Source organism: Bos mutus, chromosome 10 (assembly GCF_027580195.1).
Source record: "Bos mutus isolate GX-2022 chromosome 10, NWIPB_WYAK_1.1, whole genome shotgun sequence".
Classification (NCBI taxonomy): Eukaryota; Metazoa; Chordata; class Mammalia; order Artiodactyla; family Bovidae; genus Bos; species Bos mutus.
Window position 1 is genome coordinate 49,033,840 of NC_091626.1, and position 24,774 is coordinate 49,058,613.

The window sequence follows — 24,774 nt, forward strand, 5'->3', positions numbered from 1 at the left end:
CATTTTCATATAATAGGACCCTGATACCAAAAAGTTTGAGAACCACTGCTGTATCATGGTATATATAATCCCTTAAACTTTAAATAATTTTATCAATAATTGATGCTGAAAGTTAACTATTATTTTAATAATTTTGAGTTATACTATTAAAACATTACTTGCCTTGCTAATCGGATCAATTTTTATTTTTACTGTTTTATACTTGCTTTACATTTCAGGAATAAACCTTACTTCAGCACAATGAATAATCCGTTTAATATTATATCTGTTCGCTAGAGACAGTATAATGCCAACAAAGTTCAATTTGACTGTGTTAGACACTATTAAAGGAAAAAAAATGGGGGGAAAAAAGATATAATCCCTACTCAAAGGAAATTTGCGGTCCATAGTAGAAAATAAAATTGTACTTAACAAACTATGACACTGGGGTTTACTGTACCAATGCCTTGGCATTTGAAATAAGTTTAAACAAAGAATAAAATCCAGTAACTGGGTAAGTAGTTTGGAAGAAAAATGCAGACCAGCACTGTGTAAATAGCAAATGCTTTCTAAAGAAGCTTATATTTAAGGGAAATAGTAGGTAGATGATATAGCTGCAACAGCCATTCTATAGGAAGATGTGAGTTAGGAATTGAGAGGCTGAGTGACAGAAATAGCAGAGGCAAAATTTCAAAAGCCGGAGAGCTTTGAAAATTAGTCTAAAGGCCTGAGTATTATTGTATACATATCAATGAGCCATCAAAAAACTCTAAACTGGGAAAGCTATGATAAAATATGTGACTATAAGAATATTTGGGTTAAAGATTTGAAGATAGACAAGGAGATTAGATTATTGAAGTAGTAAAGGCTAGAAATGATTGAATAGTACAAAGACATTAAGAATGCAAAGGTAGAGATAAAGAGGTAGAAAATGATGAATAAAGGGAAACAGCTTAGCAGAGAAGTCAAAGTTAGACAGCTAGGATTTGGTCATAGTACTCCTCAAGGTATAGTGCTATTGGTAACAAAAATTTGTAAGAGTAGTAGTTATTTACCTCTGAATGTTAGTGACATGAAATTTCAAACATAATGAGAAAAGCTTTGTAAAGGGAATAATTAGTTTTCAGGAGCTCTTTAAAAGAAAAAAATGGAAAACAGTATGTAAGCTAACAGTAGATACCACAAGGTCAAAATCATAAATAGAAACAACAAAAAGGAGACATGAAAAAAGCAATGTGTAATTTCTCCATTCGTTAAAGGAAAACAAATTTGGTGTAACAGATGACCACCAAGAAATAGAAGAAATACAATGGCTCTATGATTAAGAAGCTGATCTTACAAGTTTTAAAAGGGGGGTGAGGTGAAAAAAGGGTTGTTAACACTACATCTCTTTCCTATGTAGCTATGGTAACAGAGGAGGTCTCCAGAAACAGGGAAAGGGCCTCAGACTGTCATAAACAATCTATACAAAGACTGGATACAATTTTTTCAGGTAATCTAGCAAAATATTAAAGGTTTTACCAATAGGAATGAATATATTCAAGTAAAATGACACTTTTCAAAGACGATAAAACTTAGTCCACAAAGAAATTTAACATATACTTACAGTGTTGTAAAGTTCTTCCAGTCTAGGAATGGTAAGGAATTTATGCATGCTTACTCCATTTTCAATAAGAAGTTTTACAAATGCAACTCTATCCATTACAAGAGCATCAAGCATAGCTTGTTCCAAGGATCCAACCTAAAACAGCATCAAAATTAATAAATATGTTTCACACATTCTGATTACACAAACAGTTCTAAGTGCACATCCTTAGGATTTACACATATTTATTCCTGAACAGACTTAAAACAAAATTTAAAAGATGCAAAATCTAGAAGGCTAGGACTTAAACTATATAGGGAATAGATAAACAGACCTATCTAGAGTAGTATTCCCAAAAGAACATTCTGCAGATCAAGGGTTGCAAGGGGGTGGAGGTATAAGAAAAAATCCATCATCAAGTAAATTTGGGGGGAAATAGCTTAGAGCAATGATTTTTAGTGTTTAGGAAAGGTTTTTTTAGAGGAATCATTTTAATAATTAGGGGCCACAACTACATTTAGTGGACAGGGTCAAAAGACAACAGAAATCATGCAGTATGCCAGATAATTTCACTTATACAACTTTTTATTATCCTGTTAGACTAACAAATGAAAATCCAGTAATTTTGCTTTACATATAAACACAAAGTATTGCCACAGACTTTCTAAAAATACAACTACTGAATAAATCAGACAAGATTATATTTAGTTTTCTTTAGAATTTTAAAAGAAACCATTCACCATTAGAGAAAAGTCACATCTCTAACAGCAACATAACATGCAGCACTGTAGTTTAATATAACACATGTATCAGTATTTGTGGCACTCCCCTGATGGCTCAGATGGTAAAGAATCTGCCTGCAATGCAGGAGATCCAGGTTTGATCCCTGAGTCTGGAGACGAGAATGGCTACCCACTCCAGTATTCTTGCCTGGAGAATTCCATGGACAGAGGAGCCTGGTGGGCTAAGGTCCATGGGGTTGCAAACAATCAGATACGTCTGAGTGACTAACAACTTTTCAACACTTGTAATTGTTTACAGACTCTTTTAGAGGCTTCAACAGACTCTAAATCAAATACCCTAAAATTAATGGAGACGCAAATAGAGAAATTTCACCAAGAATCTAAAATCCATTAAAAACAGTATATTTAATACTACTGTTATATTAGTATCTTTTCATCGCTTTTGCATATTTTAAAATATTTTGGTATCATATAATAAAAAAAACTCTGATGAAAATCAATAGCAAATCATTAGCTTTTTTCACCTGTTGTGTTTTAATCTTATTCCGATTCTATCTTCAGAAATTTACTATATGAGGGAGAAGGTGGGAGGGAGGCTCTAGAGCGAGGGAGTATATGTATATTTGTAGCTGATTCACACTACTATAGAACAGAAATCAACAACATTGTAAAGCAATTATCCTCCAATTAAAAATAAATTTTAAGAAAAGTTTACAACTATATAACCTTTTTACAGCAGCTTCTAGTACTATTTCTTCATCAATCCATCATCGATTTCTATTATTTCGCAAAGGGTATGGTCTCCAAAATCTTTTTAAGTATACAGACTAAGTATTAATGCATGCCTAACACATGATGGATGGATGGAAGATATTTTCTGTGATTTTTTTCACCATTCAGTTCTACCTCATAAGAAGGAATACATTTTGACATTGCACTTAAAAACAAGGCACAACTTATAAGAATGTAACACTTATTTTCTTAAATATTAACAGTCTGTAACTTATCATAGCATGTTATTCCTATGTTAGTTTAAGATTACATCTTACTTTCTCTTATCACATACAAATCTGATTTGCAATTAACTTATTCTAACATTAACAACATTTGCTCTATTGAAATATGTTTCTACTATAAATCATCTTCATTTCCCTATCTTCAATATAATTAGGGCATTATAGTATTTTTTCAAAACAATTTGTGTAGTAGGTATTTACCGAATTTCTTTTCCACATAATAAAAAAAGGTGTAACAAAGTTTTTGTTGTAAAAAAGAAGTATTCTAGCCAACTGGGTTTATAATCATTGACCTAGAACAGTAACAAAGCCTACCAAAATTTTCACACCTGAGGAAAAAAGGCTTAGTTAAAAAACAAGTCTGTAAAACAGAATTTGTTTACATACTCAGTGCATACTGAACTCCTAACAAAAATAAAAGTAAAAAATATAAACAACTGTCCTGCAGACTACGTTCAGGGTGAAGAAGCATAAAATCAGGCTTCCCAGGTGGTTCAGTGGTATTGCAGGAGATAAGGGAGACATAGGTTTGATCCCTAAGTCAGGAAGATCCTTTGGAGAAGAATTACATCTGTATTCAAAGAATTCACACCTGTATTCTTGCCTGGGAAATCCCATGGATAAAGGAACCTGGAGGGTTATAAGTCCATGAGGTCACAAAGAATCAGACATGACTTAGTGATTAAGCACACAGCACAAGCATAAAACCAAATAGATAATACTATGTAGAACAAATCTTTGAGATAAAACAAAGACTCTTGAGAGTCCCTCGGATTGCAAGGAGATCCAACCAGTCCCTCCTAAAGGAGATCAGTCCTGGGTGTTCATTGGAAGGACGGATGTTAAAGCTGAAACTCCAATACTTTGGCCACCTGATGCGAAGAGCTGACTCATTTGAAAAGACCCAGATGCTGGGAAAGATTGAGGGCAGGAGGAGAAGGGGACAACAGAGTATGAAATGGCTGGATGGCATCACCGACTCAATGGACATGAGTTTGAGTAACCTCCGGGAGTTGGTGATGGACAGGGAGGCCTGGCGTGCTGAGATTCATAGGGTTGCAAAGAGTTGGACATGACTGAGCAACTGAACTGAACAGGTGTGAAGTGATAGTTCATTGTGGTTTTGATATGCATTCCCCTAATGATTAATAATGCTGAGCGTCTTTTCATGAATATATTGGCTATTTGCATGCCTTCTTTGGAAAAATATCTATTCAGATTTTCTGTCCATTTTTCAGTTGGGTTTTTTGGTTTTGTTTGATTTTTATCTTTTGCTTGTTTTTGCTTTCCCTTATGTATTATGGATATTAGTCACTTATCAGATTTATGATTTGTAAATATGTTCTTCCATGAGTAGGCTGCCTTTTCATTTTGTTGACGGCTTCTTCTGTTGTGCAGAAGATTTTTAATTTGAGGTAGTCTTACCTGTTTGCACTTTTAGGTTGTGTTTTTGGTGTGATTAAAAAAATCATCACTAAAATCTATGTCAAGGAGCTTACCACCTATGATTTCTTCTATAAGTTTTATGGTTCCAAGTCTTATGTTTAAGTCTTTGATCCATTTTGAATTGATTTTTGTGTGGGGTATAAGACAGTGGTCAAGTTTCAGTCTTTTCATGCAACTGTGTAGTTTTTCTAACACAAATAATTGAAAAAATACTGTCCTTTCCCCTTTGTATAGTCTTGACTACTGTCAAAAATTAATTGGCATAATATGTGCATAAGTTTATATCTGGGCTCTCTATTCTGCTCCATTGATCTATGTATCTATTTTTATGCCACCATCATGTTTAAATTACTACAGCTTTGTGAAAAGTTTGAAGTCAAGCAGCATAATGCTTTCAGCTTTATTCTTCTTTCTCAAGACTCTTTCAGCTACTTAGGATCTTCAGGGGTTCTATACAAATTTTAGAATTGCTTCTTCTATTTCTGTGAAGCCACTGGAACTTTGATAGGGACTGCACAGAATCTACAGATTGCTTTAAGTAGTGCAGACATTTTAGCAATATTGATTTCTATCAATTAGCATGAAATATCTTTCCATTTCTGTATACATTCTTCAATTTCTTTCATCAACATATTATAGTTTTCGGCACATACATCTTTCACTTCCTTGGCTGAATTTATTTCTAGGTAATTTATTCTATTTGATGCAATTGTGAATGAGATTTTCACACAATCAGTTCAGTCGCTCAGTCATGTCCGACTCCTTGTGACCCCATGGACTGCAGCATGCCAGGCTTACCTGTCCATCACCAACTCCCAGAGCTTACTCAAACTCATGTCCACTGAGTCAGTGATGCCATCCAACCATCTCATCCTGTCATCCCCTTCTCCTCCCATCTTCAATTTTTCCCAGCATCAGGGTCTTTTCCAATGAGTCAGTTCTCCGCATCAGGTGGCCAAAGTATTGGAGTTTCAGCTTCAACATCAGTCCTTCCAATGAACACCCAGGACTGATCTCCTTTGGAATGGACTGGTTGGATCTCCTTGCAGTCCAAAGGACTCTCAAGAGTCTTCTCCAACATCACAGCTCAAAAGCATCAATTCTTCGGCGCTCAGCTTTCTTTATAGTCCAACTCTCACATCCATACATGACTAATGGAAAAACCATAGCTTTGACTAGACAGACCTTTGTTGGCAAAGTAATGTCTCTGCTTTTAATGCTGTTTAGGTTGGTCATAACTTTTTTTCCAAGGAGCAAGCGTCTTTTAATTTCATGGCTATAGTCACCATCTGCAGTAATTTTGGAGCCCCCAGATAAAGTCTCTCCCTGTTTTCATTATTTCACTATCTATTTGTCATGAAGTGATGGGACTGGATGCCATGATCTTAGTTTTCTGAATGTTGAGTTTTAAGCCAACTTTTTCAGTCTCCTCTTTCACTTTCATCAAGAGGATCGTTAGTTCCTCTTTGCTTTCTGCCATGAGTGTGGTGTCATCTGCATATCTGAGGTTACTGGTATTTCTCCTGGCAATCTTGATTCCAGCTTGTGCTTCATCCAGTCCAGCATTTCACACAATATATTTATGCATACTGATTTTGCATCCTGCAACTTTGCTGAACACACTAGTTCTAACAGTTTTTTGGTGAAGTCTTTAGGGTTTTTTACATATGGTATCACGTCATCAGCAAAGAGCGACAATTTTACTTCTTTTCCAACTTACACGCCTTTTATTACTTTTTCTTGCCTAACTGCTATAGTGAGGGCTTCCAACACTATGTGCAATAAAAGCAGCAAGGGTGTTTTATTCTTTATCTTAGAGGAAAAGCTTTCAACTTTTCATCATTGAGCATGACATTAGCTGTAGGTTTGTCATATATGTCTTTATTATATTGAAGGACATTCTCTCCATACCTGCTCTGTTGAGTCTTTATCATAAACAGATATAGAATTATGTGAAATACTTTTTCTGCATCTATTGAATTGATTACACAATTTTTATCATTCACTTTCTTTTTTAATAACTTTATTTATTTTTGGCTGTGCTGGGTCATCACTGTTGCATGGGCTTTTCTTTAGTTGTGGCGAGTGAGGGCTACTCTCTAGTTGTAGTTTGTAGGCTTCTCATTGTGGTGACTTCTCTTGTTGAAGAGCACAGGCTCTAGGGAACATGGGGCTTCAGTAGTTGTGGCCCATGGGCTCAGCAGTTATGCTTCCGAGCTAGAGGGTACAAACTCAATAGTCATGATGCATGTGTTTAGTTGGTCTAGAGCACGTGGGATCTTCCCAGATCACAGATCAAACCTGTGTCTCTTGCATTGGCAAGTGGATTCTTTACCACTGAGCCACCAGGGAAGCCCTTATCACTCATTTTTTGTGATGTATCATGCTTGACTGATTTGTAGATCTCCAGAATAAATCCCACCTGATTATGGTATATTGTTGAATTCACTTTTCTAAGATCTTCTCTCAAAAGTTGTTGTCTGAGCAACTGGGTTCCATCTGTCTGAATCTGGATGCTAAAACACTCCCCTTAAGGACACTAAAAGGTACTGGCACATTCTCAACTACTGGGAGCTAGTAAAAATATAATATGCTGCTTGAAGAAGCAGAAAGGTTTGAGAGAGAACAAAAAGCTGGGGCAAAGTTGACTGACAAGGTTCATCCCCTACACAAGACTACCTCTTCAACACTAGAAGAGCTGGGGGATTTCCCTGGCAGTCCAGTGATTAACATGCCATGCTTCCAGTGGTGTGGGTTTGCTTCCTGGGTAGGGAACTAAGATTCTGCACACACCACATGACCAAAAAAAAACCACACAATTGGAAGAGATGGTTATTTCATCTACTGTATAGAAACCAGTACAGAGTCAAGTAAAATAGAGAAATATGTTCCAAATGAAAGAGTAAGAAAAAACAATGAAATGGAGGTAAGTAATTTACCTGAGAAAGAGTTCAGAGTAATTATTATAAAGATGCTTACCAAACTGTGGAGAAGAATGAACACAGCAAGAACTTCAATGAAGAGATGGAAAATCTAGGACCGTATCAACCAGAAGTCACAGAACTGAAGAATAAAAGACTAAACTGAAAAATACACTAACAGGGTTCAACAGCAGACTAGATGAAGCAGAAGAAAGGATCAGTCAACTTGAAGATAAAGCAGTAGAATTCACCCAATCAGAGTAGCAAAAAGAATTTTTCAAAAAGTTAAGTTAGCTTAAGAAACTTACAAGACAATATCAAATGGACTAACATATTTTAGGTTTCCCAGAAAAAGAGTGAGACAAAAGGGTAGAAATCATATTTGAAGAAATAATGACTGAAATGTCTCTAATCTCAGGAAGAAAACAGACATCCAGATACAGTAAGTTCAGAGAGTTCCAAATAAGGTGAACTGCAAGGAGATCCAACCAGTCCATCCTAAAGGAGATCAGTCCTGGGTGTTCATTGGAGGGACTGATGTTGAAGCTGAAACTCTAATACTTTGGCCACCTGATGCGAAGAGCTGACTTATTTGAAAAGACCCTGATGCTGGGAAAGACTGAGGGCAGGAGAAGGGGACGACAGAGAATAAGATGGTTGGATGGCATCACCGACTCAATGGACATGGGTTTGAGTGGACTCCAGGAGTTGGTGATGAACAGGGAGGCCTGGTGCGCTGCAGTTCATGGGGTTGCAAAGAGTCAGACACGATTGAGTGACTGAACTGAAACTAATAGAGACCTTCACAGAGATACATAACTGAAAATGCCAAAAGTTAAAGACAAGGAGAGGATATTATAAGCAATAAGAGAAAAACAACTTGTAACACACAAGGGAACCTCCATAAGACTATCAGAAGATTTTTCAGCAGAAACTCTGCAGGCTAGATGGGAGTAGCATGATATATTCAAAGAACTGAAAGAAAAAACTTCCAATGAAGAATACTCTAAACTTGGCAAAAATTCTTAATCTGAATTGAAGGAGAGAGAGACTTTTCCAAACTGGCAAAAAATAAAGGGGTCTATCATCACTAAACCAGCCTTTCAAGAAATGTTAAAGGAGCTTCTTTTAAGCTGAAAAGAAAAGGTGGTACTTAGTAATAAGAAAACATATGAAAGAATAAATCTCAGTGGAAAGGTAAACATACAGTAAAGTAGTAAATTAATCACTTATGAAGTTAGAATAAAGGTTAAAAGACAAAAGTAGTAAAAACAGCCATGATTACAGTAATTAGTTAAGAGAAACTCACAGTAAAAAGATGTAAAATGTGACATCAAAAACAAAACAGGAAGGGTAATATGAAAATGTTAATATTTAGAATGGGATCAAAGAAGTGGTTATTAACATAAAACAGACTGTTAAGAGATATAAGTTATTATCTGTAACTCTCATGGTAACCACAAAGCAAAAAGCTACAGTAAATATGCAAAAGATAAAGAGAAAGGAATATAAACATATCATTAAAGAAAGTCATCAAACTATAAAAGGAGAGCAAGAGGAAAAGAAAAAAAAAGAACAGAGAGGAATTACAAAAACAGCCAGAAATCAGTTAACAAAATGTCAGTAAGTACATACTTATAATAATTATTTTAAATGTGCTGCTGCTGCTGCTGCTAAGTCGCTTCAGTCGTGCCCGACTCTGTGCAACTCCAGAGACGGCAGCCCACCAGGCTCCCCTGTCCCTGGGATTCTCCAGGCAAGAATACGGGAGTGGGTTGCCATTTCCTTCTCCAATGCATAAAAGTGAAAAGTGAAAGTGAAGTCGCTCAGTCGTGTCCGACTCCTAGCGACCCCATGGACTGCAGCCTACCAGGCTCCTCCGTCCATGGGATTTTCCAGGCAAGAGTACTGGAGTGGAGTATGGACTAAATTCAATAATTCAAAGACAAAGAGTAGCTAAATGAATAAAAATATAAGAACCTATCTACATGCTGTCTATAACAGACTCATTTTAGATGTAAAGACACGCAGACTGAAAGTAAAGAAATGGAAAAGGATATTCCATGCAAATGGAAACCAAACAAAAGCTTACCTATATCAGATAGAGGAGAGTTTAATAAAAAACTGTAATAAGAAACAAAGATGGATGGTACATAATGTTAAAGTGGTCAGTTCAACAAGAAGATACAACATTTGTAAATATTTTTGTACCTAACATAGGAGCACCTAAATGCATAAAGCAAACAGTAACAGACTTAAAGGAAGAAACAGACAGCAATTCAAAATTATAGCCACTTACATAAATGGATAGATCATTCAGATAGAAAATCATGAGCCTTAAATGACAAAATAGACCCTAGGATTTAATACAGATATACAGAAAGTTCCTTCCTCAAAGCAACAAATACACATTCTTCTACAGTGTACATAAAATTTTATAGGACAGACAATGTTAAGCCACAAAACATGTCTTAATAAGTTTAAGAAAACTGAAATCATACCAAGCATCTTTTCTGGCCACAGTGATATGAAACTAGAAATTAATCATACAAAGAAAACTGGAAAATTTAAAAATGTGTAAAGATCAAACAACATGCTACTCAACAACAAATGGGTCAAAGAAGAAATCAAAATAGAAATAAAAAAATATCTTGAGACAAACAAAAATGAAAATATGACATACCAAAAATTTATGGTATACAGCAAAAGCAGTTCTAAAACGGAAGTTCACAGAAGAACAAAAAATGTCTCAAGTAACGTAACTTTATACTTCAAGAGACCAGAACAAAAAAGAATTAATGATACTCAAAGTCAGCAGATGGAAGAAAGTAACAAAGATTAGACAGATATAAATGAAACAGATTGAAAAGACAACTATAATGAAACTAGAGCTAGTTCTTCGAAAAGATAAAACTGAAAGCCCAAACATTTGGAACTTAAAAACTTTTATAGAGCAAAGGAAACCATAAACAAAACAAAAAGACAACCCTCAGAATGGAGGAAAATACCTGCAAACAAAGCAACTGTGCACGCATGCTCCATTGTCTCTGACTCTGTGACCCTACAGACTGCCAAGCTCCTCTGTCTGGGGTTGCCATTTTCTCCTTCAGGAGATCTTCTCAACCCAGGGATTGAACCTGCATCTCCTGCATTGGCAGGAAGATTTTTTACCACTGTGTCACCTGAAAAGCCAATTATTAGGGAAATGCACATCAAAACTACAATGAAGTATCCCCTCAACCAGTCAGAATGGCCATCATCAAGAAATCTGTCAACAATAAATGCTGGAGACAGTGTGAAGAAAAGGGAACCCTCTTGCCCTACTGGTGGTAATGTAAACTGATACAGCCATGATGGAGAATAGCATGGAGGTTCCTTAAAAAACTGAAAATAGAACTACCATATGACTCAGCAATACCACTACTGGACATATACTTAGAGAAAAATAATAATTCAAATAGACATTTGTACCCCAATGTTCATTGCAGCATTGTATGAAACAGCCAAGACATTATATGCAACAGCCAAGACATGGATAAAGAAGATGTGCTACATATATATGGTGAAATATTACTCAGCCATAAAATGGGATGAAATTGAGTCATCTGTAGTAATGTGAATCAACCTAGAGTCTGTCATACAGAGTGAAGTCAGTCAGAAAAACAAATGCTGTATATTAACATATATATAAGGAATCTAGAAAACTGGTACAGATGAACCTATTTGCAGGGCAGGAGTAGAGGCACAAATGTAGAAAATAGACATGTGTGAACACAGAGGGGGAAGAGAAGGTGGGACGAATTAGGAGTGTGGCACTGAAAAATATACATTACCATGTGTAAAACAGATAGCTAGTGGGAAGTTGCTGTATAACACGGGGAGCTCAGCTCGGTGCTCTGTAAAGACCTGGAGGGATGGGATCGGGGCAGTGGGAGAGAAGCTCAAGGAGGAGGGGATACATGTGTGCATATGGCTAATTCTCCGTTGTACAGCTTCCACTGACACAACAGTGTGAAGTTATTATAATTCCAATAAAAAAAAAAAACTGACAAGCCTTTAGCTAGACTCAAGAAGAAAAACAGAGAGGACTCAAATAAATAAAAAATGAAAGAGATGTTACAAATGATACCAGAGATATAAAGGAACATAAGAGGTTAACATAAAAATTATATGCCAAAAAACTGGACAACCTAGAAGAAACAGTTAAATTCCTAGAAACATAAACTTACCAAAACTGAATCATGATGAAATAGAAATTGTGAACAGATTAATTAGGAATAAGGACCAGACAGCTTCACTGGTAAATTTTACCAAACATTCAAAGAAGAATTAATACCAATCCTTCTCAAACTCTTCCAAATTTATCTTATGAACCCAAAGTTACTCTGAGCCCCAAATCAGACAAGGACGCCACCAGAAAAAGCAATTACAGGAAAACATTCCAGACAAACACAGATGCAAGTTATAGAATTTTTAGAGATCTATATCTTATTAAAAAAACACAGTTTTTATCAAGAGGCAAACGGAACTTACTAAATTCTAAATGGATCTGGATGCTGCAGAAATGTTTAGTTACAGTAATTTTGCACTTTTGACTGACAGGTAAAATGTCAAGTTAGGACACAGTTTCAGCAAATATTGTGTTATAATTCAGCTTAATTACTAAGCTAAATGTATACATTGCTTGTATACATTATTTACATACCAGCCACTGCTGTCCATAAACAAATACATGATTTTTGGCGATGTCAACTCTATCCCAAGCCAATGTAAGGATGAGCTGGTCAAATGCAGATGCATTAGTGCCTAATTGAATAAAGAAAACAGTTGACAAGTTTATTTAACTTATTTGAATTTTTTGGCAAGTACATTTTTGTACATGTTTAATAGGATGAATTTATAGAAGTCAAACTGCTGTGTAGAAAGATATATAAAGTTTTTGATACACTGCCAAAATAAATTCCAGAAATGTTATACCATCCTTCAGGAGTATACAAATACCCAGTAGGAGGATAAAAAGCTTCCCCCCACCCCCAATTTATAGGGTTTCTTTGTTTTAACATCTTTCTATCATTTCCAAATTTCCACATTTCTGCTAATATCTATTACATAAATTCTGACTCATTTTTCCATGGATTATTCATCTGCTTATCACTAATTTTTAACACCTTCCAGTGATCTTTCCACATTCCTGTTCTTAGTTATCTCATCTATAAAATGAAGAAAATAGGAAATCTAACTCTTAGGGCTGCTGCAAGAGTAAACAACATAAACTACTAAAGCACAGTAGCTAGTTCACAGAAAGAATATAGCAAATATCAGTGCTCTCTTTTTATTTTTTATACTTATGAAATCATACTTATTGACCTTTCCCTTTATGGTTTCTAGGCTTCCTATTATTTATGATCTTTATTCTTAGATGACGTAAACATGCTATATTTATTATAGTATTTTTAAAATGTTTGATCTTTTGGCAATTTATTATGGCCTAACATTTGCAAAATTCTTGTGAATGATAAGACAACACCCTCTTGCTCTGCTTCTGCTACCTCATTCCACACTGTCAGGTATTTAGATGGAACAACATTTTAGTTTATAATTTTTGAAAAGATTTCTCACTATAATACTGTTTATCAGTTGGATGCCTTTGGAAAGATAATGAGAGAAAAACAATTCAAGTGAAAGTATAATAACCCCTCAGTCCTAGAAGATACAAGTTTTCTTTCCAAACTTTCCTTCCTAATAAAAATCGCACATTTAAGAATACTATCTTTAATTTCTATCAACTAATACCTTATTACCTTTAAACACTTATTTTTCAGCCAATTAAAAATGTAACACATTTTATACATCCTTAACAAGATAACAGGCCTAATGGCATAAATTCTAGTTTGAACTTTTAAAAAAATTATATACTATAAAGACAAAAGTGAATTTGCTGTCATAGAAAGTGAATGCTATGTCTTTTACAAAGAAAAATTATTGAAAAATTTAATTCTCAAATTAACAAACACTAACTTATATAAAGACTGTAAATGAAAGACCTAACAAATAAATTTGAAACCTTACCTTTAAGCAGTGCAGTAAGTATTGCTACATCTATATCTTGATGTTCATCTGATCCAATGTGGAAAACAGTGATCTATTTAAAGATTAATCCATAATATTATGCATTTACATTTTAAAAGCTAAGGCATAAAGCAAATAAATCACACATAAATCACAAAGTAATTTCAAAGTACATGGCATATACAATTTTGGGAGGTCAGAAATAATTTCATTATAATAAAAAAACCCCAAAATTAAAAATCTGTATCATTTACCAAATAAAATTCAAGTATATTCAAACCTTTAATATTTTTCTAACTGAGAATTCTCCCTGCAGTCCAGTGGTTAGGACTCCGTGCTTTTATGGCCAAGGGCTTGGGTTCAATTTCTGGTTGGGAAACTAAGATCCCACAAGCCACAGGGGTGGCCAAAAATTAATTTTTTAAAAGTATTTCTCTAGTTTAGAATGTGCTTTGAATGAAATAAAAAGGCTTATTCTGATGAAATCTACTTACGAGCTCCTTTCTTTTCATACATTCCATTAGTGTTTGAAATAAATGAACTGCTTCACTCTGGCCAAAGTTAAATGTTTTTTTGATAGTTGAAATAATATCGGGCTCTGCTGCATCAGGAAGATTCCTGAAGTAAGAGGAAACACAACTTAATCCACTGATTTCAAATTCTGCAATTTGAAGAATCTAGTATCATCAAGTACTGTTGGACAGGCAAGGCATTTAAAGATACTGTATTAAGTACTTGGGAAAAAAAACTAAATACTCAACCGTGAGTGAAATCTGCTTCATTAGACTCCCACTACAAATCACAAGGGTGAAAAATGGAAAATGGAGTGATTTTTCTCTTTGAATTATTTCCAACATTTTTTTATAAGGCATGTGAGTACATTATCAGTACTCACATTCTATAAGATTTTGTATAATCTTAAGATATTATGATGTGTAAACCAGTATTTCACCAAAATGTGTTAAATATCAGCACATTTGCATTTTTATTTCTTTTTCTCAAAGTGGAATATATTTACATGGCTCAAAAGTTTGATATAAAATATAAAGATGTGCAAATTCATAGTGAACGTGTCCTTTTCACTGTCTTCTATCAGTCCATTCCATCTCAACTGCTCTCAAGAAACACTATTATTTTGTGTAACTTTCCAGGATCTCTTTCCATACATACAATTCTGCTTTTCTCCCACATGAAAGGCACCATAATATATATGTTACTGTACATTTTCCTTTTTCTACATATATATTGTTAATCTTCTCAAGTCTACTAACCAGATTAAAACCATACATAAAACTATTGCAAACTATTCCACTGTGCAGATGTACCATGTTATTTATCTAGTCCCCTTGATATATGCTCTATATTGTTCCAATCTTTTATTATGACAAACCACACTGTAATGCATAACTTTATGTAAGTTACTTCATATGTGTACATTTGTAGGAAAATTACCAGAAATAAAACTATCAAGTCAAAAGATATGTGCCTCTGTATATTTAACAGATCTTGCAAAATTGTCCATAACAGACAGTTATATTTTAACTCATTCTAATAATGTGTCAGACAGGCCTTTTCCTCAACACTTAGGAAGGTATTTTCATGTTCATAAAACACCGAAATGAATTTAATATTCTAGAAGCCACAAGCTTCTTTATGCAAGGGTGCGCAGTTGTGTCCTACTCTTTGCGACCCCATGAACTGTAGCCCATCAGGCTCCTCTGTCCATGGAATTTTTCCAGGCAAGAACACTGGAGTGGGTTGCCATTTCCTACTCCAGACCCAGGGATCAAACCTGCATGTTGTTCGTCTCCTGAACTGGCAGGCAGATTTTTTACCACTCCACTACCTAGGAAGCCCCCTCAGCCCTCTTTACGTGAAATCATTAAAAATATATTGTAATCATACACTTACCCTCCTTCTTCTGTTTGCTTATGAATATATGCTAGTAGATCTGCAGCTCTGCCTGTTCCTTCACATACGACAACTGGAACAGGAGGACTTTCCTGAAGGTATTCTAAAACAGTGAGGATAACATTTGGCCCACCCTCAAATATAAGTGCCACCACAGGAACACCTTGACCAATTCCTTAAAAAAGTAAAAAGATTAATTATGATATTAGGCAAAATTCAATAATTTAATCTTATTTTTATCTCAATCAAAAACAATAAAAAGCCAAAATAAAATTTCTTAAAAGACTGTGTTGGATTAAAGTACTCAACATGATACTAGTCTGATATAAATAAAATACTAAAACAATTACTTTTACACTGACTTTTAAGTCTATTCTAAGTAACAAAATTAGAAAATTCAATATATAACAAGGCATACACTAAAACATATATTCACTGGAAAGCAGTAACTATTTTGCATATTTCTCTACTTTAACTCTTGATTAGAAATTAAAACACCAAGTTGGTTTTCAGTTTCCTTTTTAATATGGCATGAGTTGAACTTCCAATGTTTCTATTTTTAATCACTTTTTTATTCCAAATGCAATGAGACATTAGTATAGAAATTAATGACAGAATCAGGATTACATAAACAGAACAGATCAATAAAATCAAGACCTCTATAAGAGTAACAGAAAAGAAATTTAGGGAATACCTTGTCTAGTGAATACCTAGTGAAAAAATCCAAAATATAGGTATTTTCAAAGTTCTAAAACATTCCTAAGTTTTAGGAGATGCTATGACTCCATCGTAATCTGAAAATACTATCCTGTAATTTTTGTACTTATATTTCACTTCATCATAGAGCTCACCTTCTTGGTGTCCTAAAATTACAAAATTTCTTCTTTTTGAAATAAAAATCTAGATGTTGAACCAGAAAGTTTAACCATGGTTAGAAAAGATGTGTTTCTAGAATACCAATTTTTAAGACATATCTACCAAAGAGTGATACCTACTTATGTTATCAACTTTATGTAAAGTGATTCTTACTTCACAATAAAGTATGTTTTTCCTCTTCAATCCTGAACTTCAAAGTCATGTACTGGAATATATCATACATTAAGAATATTTCTGAATTCCTTGAGATGCAATGGGATTACAGTAGCAACAAAGCTTCCAATGAACTTTTGTGGCTTTGGCCTTGATATTTGAGTATCCTGTTTAATCTCAAACTTCCTTTCCTAGGTCTCATTTTGTGTAGGGTCAGTTACTCTTTGTTGTTTAATGTCATCCTGCTACTAAGGAAATGAGGACTTAAAAGAACATTCTACCTTTCATAGAATGCTGCTGGCAATTAATACAGCCCAGAATAATTTTAACAACAAATTTATAAATGCCCTTACTAGCATGAATTCTTTGCTGATTAACAGTTTTTTCAAGTTCTCTTCTAAGTCTGACTTCTGCTCCATACTTTCCAACAGTGCCATCATCCACCAATATGAAATGGGAATGCAGATTATTCAGAACATTCAATTTGCTCAGAGGGTTCAACAAAGTTTGGTAAGGAGCAACCACCTAAACAATAACAAACATGAGAGTTAGTGGGTAGGATTAAATATAACATACAGTAAAAACAAATTTTGAAATAATCTGTAAAGGCAAAAATACAAAATATAAAAAATGTATCAAAAAGCATGAGCTTTTAAGCAACTGAAGATTATTCAATAATGGGCTAAACCAAACAATTATATTTTGGCTCTCACTGCAGAATATATCATATTTCATCATCCCATGCAAAGGAAACAGCAGCAAATAAGCAAATAAATAAAGAATGTTAAGAAACTCTTAGATTATTAGGGAATAACGTGCAATATATAAAGGACATTGAATAAAAGCAGTTTAATGTCATATTGCTACTTTTCCAGTCATAAGTAGAATCTTTAAAATTGATGTTAGAAATTCAACTGCATTTGAAAATGATCATTATAATTAATTCCTTTTTAATAATCTCTTGAAAAAATATCTACAACCAATTCGCATGTCTTTAACCTACTTGAATAAAACACCAGCATTTGATTACTACTTTCAGAGACAATACAATTAATTCTTAACATCATGCAATCATCACAAACTTAATTACACAGACTGGCATGATATGGAAAAAGTGTGAAATAGTTATACAAAAAAGGGCAGAAACCAAATGTACTAACACTATAATTACAACTGTTTAAATCTATGATGGTGTTTTCAAAAGGACTGTAGTATGATCATGAATATTTTAGGTTGACTTTGCACTATTCTTACTCTAATTTTGTTCTGACATAAGCTTAAAAAAAAGAAATTTTTAAAAACACTCTTACATCTCTCCCAACAAGATCATTTCTGTTTTCAATCACTCCCCATGGAGCTATTCCAATAGTGCAAATCTTTCGAGATGATCTGGAAGCATGTTCTTTAAGGGCATCACCAACATGTTTTGCCACACCTGTTCATATAAAATTAAATTCACTTTATTTGAAAGTCTTTATTGTGTTCAGAACAATCCTATTCTCAGTAACGTTACAACTGATGCTAGGTTTTTTTTTTTTTTTTTTTTCCACAAATAGCAACAAAGTCCAAAGACAAACTTTCAAAAGAAAACACAAGGACGAAAAAGAAAGGAAAAAAAAAAAAAACCCACAATGTCAAACCACTACAACTGCCTGAAACACACGTAAAACTAACTTTTACCATGTTGTTAGGCCTAGTCTCCTCTCTTAGATTCCTCATGTTAACTGTAGTTTTTGTTACTGCTCTATACATCATCTAAAAAAAAAGAAGAGTATGGCTCAGGACTATAAGCAAAACATACAAACTCAGAAAAAAACTACAACAGTTTTCCAACTGAGTCAAAAACTGGGAGGAAAGTATACAGAAAAAATAATTCAAAAGAGCACATAACTTCTCATTACCACTTGTTATGGACTGAACAGTATCCTCCCCAAAATTCCTATGTTGATACTCTAACCCCAGTACCTTAGAATGTGACAGTATTTGGAAATAGATCCTTTAGGATATCGTGTGAAAATGAGGATGTTGGGGTAGGCCCTAATCCAATCTGGCTGGTGTCCTTATAAGAAGGGGAAATTTGGACACAAAAGAGACACCAGAGATGCACATGCAATGGGAAAGGCCACAAGAGGACACAGTGAAAAGATGGCCATCTGTAAGTCAAGGAGAGCTGCATCAGGAGGTACCAAACTTGCTAACATCTTGATCTTGGGTCTCCAGAACTATTAGAAAATAAATTTCTTTTGTTTAAGCCTCCCAGTCTGTGGTATTTTAATAGCCCTAGCAAATCAATGCATCACTCAATTAGATTTTTATAGCACATTAGATCTCATATCTCACAGGGATATTTGAAATAGCATCTTTACTGTTCTTCCAATTGCTGCTTTGCCTGTTTATAGTCTATTTTTAAACCATCATTCAAGATATCTTTGCTCCTGTCAACTCTGTTTAAAACCTCCCCTTCTAATTCAGATTAAAAGTCAAAGTGCTTATAATGGCCTGCAAGGCCTTATATGATGATCTATCTGTTGCTCCTGATATTCACCACAAACCCTGTCAAACCCACCATCACCACTCACCTGTAACTTTCTTATCACCCAGCAGTCCTTGCTCATTCTACTCAAGCTACATTGGATCTTTCTTACTATTTTTCCAATACTTCCCATTTTTTCTCCTTTAAATGCTCTGTCCCACATTATTCTTCATCTCATTTGCTTCATTTCCTTCCACTTCTACTCAAAGTTACCCTATGAACAAAGCTTCCTTGACCATCCCTCACTATCCCTCCTCTACATTTTATGCGTCTCCCAAAGCACTTATTATTTATTATACACTTAGTTATCTGTTTGTTTTCTACATCTTTCCCACTAGAATATAAGCTCCATGAAGGCAAATATTTTGTGTAACGATATATTTTCAGTGCCTAGAAGAGTGCCACAATAAGGTTCAAAAAACAGTTGCTGTTAATGAAATATATTTTTGCAAACTAATTTAAATAATAACTATGTTTTACTTTGGATATTAAAATTAATTGGCCTTCCTTCTATCCAAACTGTGTATGTGAAAGGAAAGACTTAGAATATAAGATTATATTAAAAATTAACTTCAAAAGCTATTTTTTTACCACTGTCTAGGCAATGAATCGGAGAAGGCAATGGCACCCCACTCCAGTACTCTTGCCTGGAAAATCCATGGACAGAGGAACCTGGTAGGCTGCAGTCCATGGGGTCGCTAAGAGTCGGGAACAACGGAGCGACTTCACTTTCACATTTCACTTTCATGCAGTGGAGAAGGAAATGGCAACCCACTCCAGTGTTCTTGCCTGGAGAATCCCAGGGACGGGGAAGCCTGGTGGGCTGCCGTCTATGGGATCACACAGAGTCGGACACGACTGAATCGACTTAGCAGCAGGCAATGAATTGCCATTCTTTTCTCAATTTACCAGCAGTTACAAAGTGACAAGAATAACACTTTGCTATACAGTAGGTCAGCAAACTTTTTATAAAGGACCAAATTTGAAGCATTTTAGGCTTTGCAAGACACACAATCTAAGAACTATCCACCTCTGCTCTTATAGCACAGAAGTGTGATACAAAACCATACAAAAACAAATGTGGCTGTGTTCCAATAAACCTTTATCTACAAAAACAAGGAGTAGGCTGGATTTGGTGCAGGGAACCATAGTTTGCAAACCCTTGCTCCAAAGCACATTATTCTTGGGAATTCCCTGACGGTCCAATGATTAGGATTTGGCACTGTCATCACAATGGCCCAGGCTGGGGAACTAAGATCCTGCAAGCCACAAGACACAGCCAAAAACAAAGTCTTAATAAAAAAAAAAAAGTAAATGATAAAGCATACTATTCTTTTAAAAGAACAAACAAAAACCAAATTCATTTTTCAGTTAGCATTTATACTTAAGAACTATAGATTACTTAACAGAAGACTAGTATACATTTATACTGTGTTGACTTTTCAAATATCTGATATGAAAAATTTACAAACACATCAAATAAATATTATACCAATTTTATTACTGTTTACCTGTGTTTACTCCTCCAGTTAAAATCCAGGCTCCGGTTGTAACTGCAGCTTTAATAAGACCCTTTCCAAGCAACTGCTTGATTCGTGGGTGAAGCTCAAACTTCTGCATGCCACCATGCACAGAGATAACAAGTTTGGGTAATTCCATTTGCCATTCTTTAAGCAGAAGTTGTAGAATGATTTCAGGTTTGGTGTCATATGATAGCCTCACATACTAACAAGAAAGATTTTTAAAAAATAATAATTCATAAGTTTCATAATGCAGCATCACATGACTTGAGAAAAACTTTATTTGCATAAGATTATTATAAAGTAGATTTCATAGGCTACTTGTAATATATTTACACTCCTAAGAATAAGCAATAACAAACAAACAATTTTAAGGTTGGAAAATCATTCTGTAAGAGCTAGAGAAATAGTGGCACTCTAATTTTCAAACTTTAAGATGTAAATTTGTTACTCCTTCTGATTATATAAACCAAATTACCATTCACCTGGTTTACAGATTTGTCCACAGTATTTCTTGCCTTGTAAGAAGAAATCAAAAATATTCATATCAAATCTTATAATACTCAGATGTTGGGGGGAAAAAAACACTTTTAATCTTCTCTAATAAAGGTTCTTTCCAAAACAATATATTAGCCATTCCTTTACAGAGATCAAACACCAAGGGAAAATATCCCCAAATATCATAAGTTATATAAAACTGAGAAGACTCCAGATTCCCTTAAGAATGATTTGTAATGAGATTTCTTCTAAGTCTTTAAGTATTAGCTTTGTTTAACTTATCATTATACTTGGGTTCATTAAGTGGTGCTTGGAAAATAATCTAAAGTTAATAAATTTAAAAAACAGATTACGGGACTTCCCTGGTGGTCCAGAGGTTGGGAGTCCACCTGCCAATGCAGGGACATGGGTTTGATTCTTGGTCCAAGAGGATTTCACAAACTGTGAGGCAAATGAGCCTGTGTGCCACAACTACTGAGGCCACACTCTGCAAAAAAGAGTAGCCCCTGCTTGCAGCAACTAGAGAAAGCCCTCACACAGCAATGAAGACCCATCACAGTCATAAATGAATAAATAAAATTTTAAAAAAAGAGATTATGTTAGTAATAAATGAGGAATTCCATTTTCAACAATGATGGACTATGTTGTTTTGGACCAACTCTGCCCCTAGGAACTAGACAAACTAGATTAACGACCCCTGTTATTAAGACATCAGTAAGCTACCAAAGTTGTGACAACTTGTCGTGTCAGGATCCAAAAGAACAGAAAAACCCAGAGAGACAGGCCCATCATATGACACTGCTTAGCAAATCAAGACGGGAGGGAGCCAGGGACAGTAACTTAAAAGGTAAAATGTAGACAAGTCTAAATGAATCATAAATTATTATTTGGGGATTTAAACATTTTTATTTATTTATATTTGGCTGTGCCAGGTCTTTGTTCTGCGTAGGCTTTGTCTAGTTGAATCCAGCGGGGGCTACTCTTCCCTCAGTGCTCTGGGCTTCTCACTGTGGTACCTTCTTTTGTTGCTGAGCACTGGCTCTAGGGCATGTAGGCTTCAGTAGCTGCAGCATGTGGGTGCAGCACTTGTGGTTCCTGGGCACTGAAGCACAGGCTCAATAGTTGTGGCACATGGGCTTAGCTGCTCTGTGGCATGTGGGATCTTCCAGGATCAGGAATCGAATCTGTGTCTCCTGCATTGGCGGGCAGATTCTTTACCACTGATCCACCAAGGAGGATCAATTTGGGAGTTTTCAAAAAACACACACACACACACAAATAAAATTTATGCCAACAAAAGCACGTAAGTCATGAGGGAAATAAATGCAGTCACAAGTATTTTAAAGGTTCTTGCATTGACCAGGAAGTAGTAAAAGTACTAATCTGTAACAGTAACCAGTTAAAGATGTATTTTATAGTATTTATAAAATTAACCTGCAGAACAGAAAAATATATAAATAAGATGCTATAAAGAAAAGCAATAATTAAAAATACGTTAACCAAAAAGATTAAAAAAGGGAACAAAGAGAAAGTGAAATAGTAAATGAAACTAAAAAAGGTTCAATGCACCAAAACACATTCTGTATTTGTGTGTACCAATACAAAGAACTTCAAAATAAAGAAATGACTAAAACTGATTTTCTGACACACTATTATATAAGCTGTCAGATAATAAACATACATTATTTAATTAACTGGCTTCCTGGGTAGCTCAAATGGTAAAGAATCTTCCTGCAATGTGGGACACCTGGGTTTGATCCCTGGGTCGGGAAGATCCCTTGGAGAAGGGCATGGCAACCCACTCTAGTATTCTTACCTGGAGAATTCCACAGACAGAGGAGCCTGGTGGGCTCTAGTCCATGGAGTTGCAAAGAGCTGGAATTAATTAAAAGGTAAATGAAGTAAGACACTTTAATACACAATATACCTTAGCTCTGTAGGAATGAGAACCCCCTTGAAAATTTATGACTCCATAAGCATCCGTTGGGCTCTGTTCTGTATGTTTTTCCACAGACCACTCTTCTAATGTCTGATTAAAATGGTCACCCAATTTCACATCTGAGTATTTCATGGCAAGACTTGCAGTAAAACAAGCATGTTGCTTGACCAAGCGACCACAAAAACACCTAAGGGAAAAAAATAATAAAACTTTTAAAAGACCTTTTAAAAAAATCAGTCAATGAAAAACTGTTTGAAAATAAAGGAACTTTTGAAGAATATGAAAATACTCTGACTTTTTGATTTTAGGATATCAGTAAGTTAATATGTTAACCATAGCATTAAAATACTATAAATACATTAATATTTGATGATACAGGCTTCTATTAATAAACTTAGTTTGAGGCATCTACTTCAGTTCAGTTCAGTTCAATGGCTCAGTCGTGTACGACTCTTTGCGACCCCATGAATCGCAGCACGCCAGGCCTCCCTGTCCACCACCAACTCACGGAGTTCACTCAGACTCAGGTCCATTGAGTCAGTGATGCCATCCAGCCATCCCATCCTCTGTCGTCCCCTTCTCCTCCTGCCCCCAACCTCTCCCAGCATCAAAGACTTTTCCAATGAGTCAGCTCTTCCATGAGGTGGCCAAAGTACTGGAGTTTCAGCTTTAGCATCATTCCTTCCAAAGAACACCCAGGGCTGATCTCCTTCAGAATGGACTGGTTGGATCTCCTTGCAGTCCAATGGACTCTCAAGAGTCTTCTCCAACATCACAGTTCAAAAGCATCAATTCTTCGGTGCTCAGCTTTCTTCACAGTTCAACTCTCACATCCATACATGACCACTGGAAAAACCACAGCCTTGACTAGACGGATGTTGGCAAAGTAATGTCTCTGCTTTTCAATATGCTATCTAGGTTGGTCATAACTTTTCTTCCAAGGAGTAAGCCTCTTTTAATTTCATGGCTGCAGTCACCATCTGCAGTGATTTTAGAACCCAAAAAAATAAAGTCTGACACTGTTTCCACTGTTTCCCCATCTACAGCTTTGGAGAATGTATAAATGTTAGTGAACCTGAAGACAGATCAATACAAATGATATAATTTGATAAATGGGAAAAAATTATTTTAATTAAACAAAAATAAAACAGGGCCTCAGTGACCTGCAGGAAATATCAAGCAACCTAATATACCCAGACTCCCAGAGGGAGGAGAGACAGAGAAGGGGCTGCTGCTGCTGATGCTAAGTTGCTTCAGTCGTGTCCGACTCTGTGCAACCCCATAGACGCCAGCCCACCAAGCTCCCCCATCCCTGGGATTCTCCAGGCAAGAACACTGGAGTGGGTTGCCATTTCCCTCTCCAATGCATGAAAGGGAAAAGTGAAAGTGAAGTCCCTCAGTCGTGTCCGACTCTTAGCAACCCCATGGACTGCAGCCTATCAGGCTCCTTCATCCATGGGATTTTCCAGGGAAGAGTATTGGAGTCAGAGAAGGGGCAGAAAAGGATCTTAAGAAACAGTGGCTAAAATTTGGTGAAAAACACGAACTTGCAGATATTTATTCAAGATTTCTGCTTTACTGACTA

At 35.5% G+C, this 24,774-nt stretch overlaps 1 protein-coding gene across 2 annotated transcripts in view; it reads right to left on the reverse strand.

Moving 5' to 3' along the window:
* The window catches only part of TRPM7 (transient receptor potential cation channel subfamily M member 7), a 111,071-nt gene that overhangs the window by 60,671 nt on the left and 25,626 nt on the right, over positions 1-24,774 (reverse strand). For both annotated transcript variants that reach the window (XR_011465655.1, XM_005900469.3), the window contains exons 4-12: positions 23,178-23,376; positions 20,744-20,957; positions 18,010-18,134; positions 17,053-17,224; positions 15,671-15,845; positions 14,254-14,377; positions 13,760-13,832; positions 12,396-12,496; positions 1,586-1,720 (exon numbers count right to left, since the gene is read on the reverse strand). Coding sequence is in view for 1 of the 2 variants with exons in the window: in XM_005900469.3 (XP_005900531.2) it covers positions 1,586-1,720; positions 12,396-12,496; positions 13,760-13,832; positions 14,254-14,377; positions 15,671-15,845; positions 17,053-17,224; positions 18,010-18,134; positions 20,744-20,957; positions 23,178-23,376 (1,318 nt within the window). In the remaining variant the exon portion in view is untranslated. The remainder of the gene's footprint in view (positions 1-1,585; positions 1,721-12,395; positions 12,497-13,759; positions 13,833-14,253; positions 14,378-15,670; positions 15,846-17,052; positions 17,225-18,009; positions 18,135-20,743; positions 20,958-23,177; positions 23,377-24,774) is intronic.